We start from the raw sequence: 7783 nt of genomic DNA on the forward strand, positions 1-7783 counted from the left end.
AGACACGAGACTCTTTGGCGTGGAGCTCGGAGGAGAAGCCCCGGCCGTTCACACTCTGGATACACACCTTAAAAAAAACAAAAAAAAAAACTCAACGATTTGAAGAATTTGTTCGAAGAATTTATCGGGTCGAGTTTGAAAGAAACATGCCAAAAAATGTATACAAAAGTTTTTTTGATGAAAGGCGTACTTGTAGCTTTCACCCTCCACGCGAGTCAGCCCCGCGTCTGACCCCACCGTTCCGTTTATTTTTCTGTAGCGAAACATACGCCAGGGGCCCGAGTAGCAGACGGAGCTCAATCGCCCCGTGTTTATTTTGATAGCCTTTTGGTCCATGTGTGCCGAGAGCGCTTTCGAGCAACTCAAAAAATCAGAACCAAAGAGGGAAACCCCCGCTGGTCGTAAGCCATCACTTGTTTTGATAAAGATCCCGACCATTTTTGTGGTTTATTCCTCTCCTCTCGGTCAAGTGTGTGTTGTGGAGTCACACTCTCCTCCTGTCCGATGGGACGGCCTCCACGGCCCCTTGTTGCCCTTATTGTGTGATTGGGATCAATTGCTTAATTGTAGTGCGTGTCGTAAAAATGTTTAATTAGCGTTGTCGAACGCTGTTATTGTAATTTGTAATGCTGCTGCTCTATGTGCCTTCAATTGCCCCCTGGGGGACAAACAAAGTTTTTTGAATTGAATTGGATTGAATTTAATTGAAAAGCTGCAGTGCCATTTTAAGTCACTCTTAACATGTATTGTTAAGATGTGTTAGTATGTATTTATTTGCCTTTTTTAGTCTCAATTTTTTGTCGCATTGTTTTCTTCTTGGGGCCCCAGGACGTTGTACTGGACCGACTGGAACCGCGAGGCCCCTAAGATCGAGTGCTCCACCGTGGACGGAGACAACCGGAAGGTGGTGGTCTCCGAGGGCATCGGCCTGCCCAACGCGCTGACCTACGACACCGTGGCCAGGCAGATCTGCTGGGCCGACGCAGGTAACGGATGCTAGCGTTAGCGGCGCTAAACCGCTGTATTCCACACCCTGATGGTTGAACCCCCAAACCTTAGATACAAATAAATAAAAAAAACTTTGCTTCCTCCCTCCTGAATCTCTCCCTCTCTCACTCCATCTCTCCCTCTTTCTCACTCCATCTCTCTCCCTCCATCTCTCTCTCTCTCTCCCTCCCTTTCACTCTCTCCCTCCATCTCTCTCTCTCCCTTCTTCTCTCTCTCTCCCTCCATCTCTCTCCCTCCTCCCTCCGTCTGTCTCTCTCCCTCCATCTCTCTCTCTCCCTCCATCTCTCTCTCTACCTCCATCTCTCCCTCTCCCTCCATCTCTCCCTCTCTTCCTCCATCTCTCTCTCCCCCCAGGCACTAAGAAGCTGGAGTGTGTGTCTCCGGACGGGTCTGGCAGAAGGGTGGTCCACCCTAACCTCAACTACCCCTTCAGCATGGTCTACTACAGGAACCACTTCTACTACTCCGACTGGAGGAGGTACGGCCGCCAAACACGTCTGGGCTGACTGTCTGTCTGCCTGTATGTCCCTCTGCAAGTCTGTCTGTGTCCGTCCATCCATCCAGGGTATTTCCTGATCTCTCTCTCTCTCTCGCTCTCTCTCTCTCTCCAGGGACGGTGTGATCGCGGTGAACAAAGACACCAGTAAGTTCACCGACGAGTTCCTGCCTGACCAGCGCTCGCACCTCTACGGCATCACCATAGCAACAACCAGCTGTCTATCAGGTACACTTTTGCATCGAGCACCTGTCTATCAGGTACACCATAGCAACAACCAGCTGTCTGTCAGGTACACCATAGCAACAACCAGGTGTCTGTCAGGGACACCATAGCAACAACCAGCTGTCTGTCAGGTACACCATAGCAACAACCAAGTGTCTGTCAGGGACACCATAGCAACAACCAGCTGTCTGTCAGGGACACCATAGCAACAACCATCTGTCTATCAGGTACACCATAGCAACAACCAGCTGTCTGTCAGGGACACCATAGCAACAACCAGCTGTCTGTCAGGGACACCATAGCAACAACCATCTGTCTATCAGGTACACCATAGCAACAACCAGCTGTCTGTCAGGGACACCATAGCAACAACCATCTGTCTATCAGGTACACCATAGCAACAACCAGCTGTCTGTCAGGGACACCATAGCAACAACCAGCTGTCTGTCAGAGACACCATAGCAACAACCAGCTGTTCCTCAGGTACAAACGCGTTGGCCCTTCCCCACCGGGCCACAAACGTGCAGCCTGTAATATTAATAAAAAACAACATTTAATTACATACTTTTATTATTTTTTTTAAAGACCCTCAGGGGGGCCCCCCACGGTTTATTCCTCCCCTCTCACGTCTATTAAAACCAGACGGCTCATTCCCGAGGTCGTCCCCGCGCACGCGCTCACACGATCGCGTCAAGGCCTCCTCGTCCGGCTGTCACCGTGAGATCATCCTGTCAAGACACCTTTCTTTTCTCTCTTCTCCTGCATACTGTCACACACACACACACACGCATCCACCTGCAGTGTCCACAAACAGCTGTCCCTCCCCCCGAGCACCCCCTGCAACACTGGTGCCGCGTGTGTGTGTGTGTGTGTGTTGGGGGGGGGGGGGGGGGGGGCTTCCTTTGTTGTCGAGACGAAGGCTTGTATAAGCTTTTCAGCCCCCGCCCCAGAATTACACCGCACTCAAAACACATCTGTTTCAATTCTGTTCTCATCACCCCCGTGTGTGTGTGTGTGTGTGTGTGTGTGTGTGTGTACACGCAGGTGAAAAAGAGACCAAAAAAACAATGATCACAGAGCTGCCAGGGGTCTGCCTCTCAAAAGTGTGTGTGTGTGTGTGTGTGTGTGTGTACGTGCCTGTGTGTGTCTCAGTGTGTGTGCGTTGTGGCGTGTGCGTGTTGGCAGATGGCGTTAGGCCTTTTGCGTTAACAAGCGTCCTCAGACTACAAAGTGGCTCGCTAAACACAGGTTAATCCCCTTAAACACCACCTTTGCGCGTTGTCATCGTCCACACACACACACCTGAGGACACAAACACACACACATATATCTCAGGACACACTCACACAGACGTAGACACACGCACACACACTTGACAGACACACACACACACACAAACCTGAGGACAGACACACACACACACAAGCACAGACACACACGCACACAAACACACACATCTCAGGACACGAGGAAGACACACACACACACACATCTGAGGACAGAGACACACACACACACACACCTGAGGACAGACACACACACACACACACAAACCTGAGGACAGACACTCACAAGCACAGACACACACCTGAGGAAACACACACACACCTGAGGAAACGCACACACACCTGAGGAAACGCACACACACCTGAGGAAACACACACACACACCTGAGGACACGGGCTCCGCCCTCGGCCTGCTGATGAAAGAGTAAGAATGTTCCGTGTATGTTTTGGGGGGGGGGTCTTGGGAGCCGCCTTGACACATAACAGCGGCGCGCGGCCCCCCCCTCACGTCACCCTTAAGGTTTCCTGTTCCTGAGTGCGAGGGGGGGGGGGGGGGGAGGGGGAGGGGTTCGACAATGGCCGCCCGCTTCAAAGACGCGTCGTAATTCGCGCCGAGGGGACGGTGATGAAAGGACAATGGTGGCGGTGCTCAGGTGTGGGGTTTAGAGGGGCTTAACAGCTGCCCCTCTCCTTCCTTTCCTCTTTGCTCTCTCTCTCTCACCGTCTCTCTCTCACACACACACACTCTCTCGGGGGGGGGGTGCAATAACAAGGTGTAGCACCTTGCGATTTGTCCAGGATGTGAGGTCTGTTGTTGACCTGTCATCACAACGGCACTCCCCGGCCATTTTTATTTTCCGAAACCCTTTCCTTGTATTTTTTTGTTGTTGTTGATTATATTGTATTTATATTTAAGTGGGGGCAAAGCTGAGAAAAGTTGCCGTTTCACACGTGATATATTTCAGGGTTTATCCACGGTGTGAGTGTGATCAAATCACAACGCGATGGAAAATAATGATTGAAATAAACTGAACACGTTAATGTTTTTGTTCACGTTCCTAAGGAGGTCAAATTAACATCATTCCATGTCTAACCCCTACCCTAACGTCGTCTGATGTGTAGTATTGCAATTGGTCGAACGCCATCATGCCGTGTGATTCTAACTCGTGCGATTGGTCGCTTCTTCTCTCCGCAGGGAGCCACTAACCCCCTGGATCGACGCAGCCAGCAGCAGGGTCCTTTGGTGCTATTCAAACGTTGGGCTCTCCTCCGGTGGGGGGGGGGACGAGAGAGAGAGAGCATCACTATACTCTCAGAAAAGAGAGAGACCGCCTTCCCCCCCTAAACACACACCCCCCCCACCCACACACCCCCCCCTTATCCTCCATCCAAATATGAACCCTCCTTTTTCTTGTGTCGCCTTTCACACGCCGTTCTGTGTTTTGTAAATTTGTGTTATACCTCATTTTATCAACTTGTCGTTTGTCGCTACTGGTTGTTGTTTTTTTCCAGACCAATTGATGCCAATGAACCAACGACGCGAGTGGAGCTTTAAAAATGTGTAAAATGTTATGTGACTCGCGTTTCTTATTTTGTAGTTTTTCAGATCTCTTTAAAAGCCAAAGAACAACGACAAGAGAGAGCATGTCCTTTACAATGTGATATCCCACGTCATTCGCCGGCGGCGGCGGTCGGTACGCTAGGTCGCTGAGCTAGGTCAAGCATTTTAAAATCGTCTTTGTTTGTTTTGCCGGTCGGGATTTAAAATAAATAAAAGACATGGATGAATGGAAAAAAAAAAAAAAAACTCTTACTGGTTAGCTATACATGCTCAGAAGGCTGGTATAACTGAACCACTTGCCCGGCCGGAGGGGCTACGTGCTAACCGCTACGTGCTAACCGCTAGGTGCTACCGCCCAGACGGGTGAGAATCAGTCCCGCGTGTTTCCCCCGCCCATCAGGTCACTGTGATCAGCACAAAACATTGTATTTCTCTGCACTGCTACTCCCTATTTTTCTACACGTGAGGAAGTGACTTGTTATTCTACTTTTATTACTACTTTTTAAAAAATCTTTGTATCTTTTTTATAAGATGTGATATTTATAACAAATAAAAATGTGATTCTGGATTGGATGGATTCTACCGTGTCCCTGTGCTTTGTCTTTGGTTGCAGCCAGCTGAAATAGTAAAACATGAATTCTTATACTTATACGAGAATTTATAGTTAATGACAAGATAGCGTGGACTACCAGGACTTGAAACCCGGTCTCCGGTGTGCAAATCTTTCTTTAGTAGGATGGTAGGGGCAAGTACCGCCTTTTTTGCCTCTGATTGGTTAGAAGGGCTCTCCTCTGATTGGTTATTTGATTTGGTGCTGAAACGGGTTAGGGTAGTTAGGGTTAGGCTTAGGGTAGTAGTAGTGGTTAGGGTTAGGGTAGTAGTGGTTAGGGTTAGGGTTAGAGTAGTAGTGGTTAGGATTAGAAGATTCACCTCCGGTGTTGATAACCCATGACGTAGAAGAAGACGATTCTAGAAATGTCCGAAAACACCTCAGACAGAAGAAACTTCAGACTAATTCAAGTACATAAAACAGCAACGCAAAGCACGTTGAAGACCAATAGTCAAAAACAAAGGGAACACAAGCAGGTCTGTTTTACCGTCACTCATTAAAAAATGCGTACAAACGGGGATAACGGAGGTAAATACAGCTTTAATCTTTTTAAAAATCACAGTCAATGTGAAAAATCAGGCTACCTGACGAATGAGTCTGCAGAGACGGTTCCGACACTTCACTATCCATTACACACTATTACACTAATACAATATTCACTATCCAGTACGCTGTGGTTGATTGAGGAGCGGTGGTGGTGGTGGTGGTGGTGGGGAGCGGGCTGTGCCATGTAACAAAGACAGTTAAAACCACAGGCCCACATGTAGCACATGTAGCACATCAGGTGGAGAACAGGGGTCCGGTGGATGCCGCCGTAAACACAGGTCCGGTGTACAGCCCCGGTCCGTCCGAAGGCACCTACCGACGCACAAGCAAACCACAGCCTCAGCATCCGCTCTGAGTGACAGGTCGTGTCCACCAATGGCGGTCCCCATCGAGACGTCGGGTGGGATCACGTCAAAGACGCGACCCCCCCCCCCCCCCGCTCTGAGAAGGATCCGGTGCGACCGGGGAGGTGGGGGTGGGGGTGGTGGGGGGGGGTCTTACCTCGCCCAGGCCCTGCAGGGCCACCATGGCGGCCATGGCCTTGGCGTGCTTCTTGTTGGGGCTGGCCGTCTGCGGCTGGTAGTCCACGCTGTTCACCGTCACCTGGAGGGGAGGGGAGGAAAGGGGCCGTCAGAGGGAGAGGACGGAGGGAGGGAGAGGGATGGAGGGAGGGAGGGGACGGAGGGAGGGCGGGGACGGAGAGAGGGAGAGGGATGGAGGGAGGGAGGGGACGGAGGGAGGGCAGGGACGGAGAGAGGGAGAGGGATGGAGGGAGGGAGAGGACAGAGGGAGGGAGAGGACAGATGGAGAGAGGGAGGGGACGGAGGGAGGGGACGGAGGGAGGGAGGGGGACAGAGGGAGGGGATGAAGGGAGGGAGAGGACAGAGGGAGAGGATGGAGGGAGGGAGAGGACAGAGGGAGAGGATGGAGGGAGGGAGAGGACAGAGGGAGAGGATGGAGGGGAGGGAGAGGACAGAGGGAGGGAGAGGGATGGAGGGAGGGGGACGGGAGGGAGGGAGGGAGGGGACAGATGAGGGAGGGAGGGGACGGAGGGAGGGGACGGAGGGAGGGAGGGGACAGATGGAGGGCGAGGACGGAGGGAGGGAGGGAGGGAGGGAGGGAGGAAGAGGACAGAGAGAGGAAAAGATCTGCTTGGAACCTTCTAAAGAGTGTCTTGAGATAGACTGGCTTCACTTTGTTCCCTCGGTTTTGCGTCAACCCTGCGGGACACCGTTATCTAAACCTTACACACGCTCTAAAACTTTTTTTAAGCCCATGTGTAACTGATTCAGCGGACTCTAATGGGTTATGCGTGCGTATACGTTTTCTGAGCGTCGCGGTTTTTGGTTGTAACCTTGGCGTGGCCAATCTCTTGAAAGGAGGTTGCCAATCTCTACCTGGAGATTCTACCTGGTTAATAAAAAGGTTAAAAAGGGACAGCTCCCTCAAAGAATTTTTTTCTAGACCTCTGGGGGGGGGGGTCTAGGGCAAGGGGCGTGTCATAAATACATGGCATCTTAAGACCTTTGAGACTGTACCTGTGGTTAAGGGCTATACAAATACAATTGAACAGTAACACGTGTTTCAGGCCGGGGGCAGTGCAGGGACACAGAGTGTGAAAGTGCGCCACCGCCGCGCCGGGGGGGGGGGGTGGGGGGGGGTCAAACCTTGAACAGGAAGTTCTTGCGGTGGTCGGGCCCGCTGTGGTGCACCATCACAAAGTCGGGCTGCAGGATGCGGCGCTTGTTGCACAGCTCGATCAGGGCGGAGACCCGGGTGTTTCCCTGGGAGGAGGAGCGGGTCAGAGCACAGGACATGAAACACTGCTCTCGCTTTTTTTCCCGGATTCTCATTCCAACATTATTTTGATCTGAACATTTTGTAACCTCCAGTCCAAACGTTCTCTTTTTTTTATGTATTTGTCTATTCTTTTATTTGATCAATTTTTTATATTGATCTGGTTTTCTCACGGTTTTCTTACGGTTATATATATAATATATATATATATATATATATATTATATATATATAATATATATATATAATTTTTTT

The 7783-nt window shown here is 50.7% G+C and overlaps 2 protein-coding genes across 2 annotated transcripts; one reads left to right on the plus strand and one right to left on the minus strand.

The window, feature by feature from the left end:
• Positions 1 to 828: 828 nt before the first annotated feature.
• Positions 829 to 5059, plus strand: LOC311372970 (nidogen-2-like; the record flags this gene model as incomplete). Its single annotated transcript, XM_084489855.1, has 4 exons — positions 829 to 986; positions 1363 to 1486; positions 1620 to 1732; positions 4211 to 5059. Coding segments are annotated over 4 exons (406 nt in total), but the record flags the coding sequence as incomplete, so codon positions are not given.
• A 661-nt stretch (positions 5060 to 5720) lies between these two features.
• On the minus strand, positions 5721 to 7516 carry LOC311372968 (uncharacterized protein; the record flags this gene model as incomplete). The annotated part of the gene is made up of 3 exons (XM_084489854.1): positions 5721 to 6044; positions 6234 to 6335; positions 7400 to 7516. Coding segments are annotated over 3 exons (297 nt in total), but the record flags the coding sequence as incomplete, so codon positions are not given.
• Positions 7517 to 7783: the final 267 nt, after the last annotated feature.

Source organism: Micromesistius poutassou (assembly GCF_964030765.1).
Source record: "Micromesistius poutassou genome assembly, contig: SCAFFOLD_6516, whole genome shotgun sequence".
Lineage (NCBI taxonomy): Eukaryota > Metazoa > Chordata > Actinopteri > Gadiformes > Gadidae > Micromesistius > Micromesistius poutassou.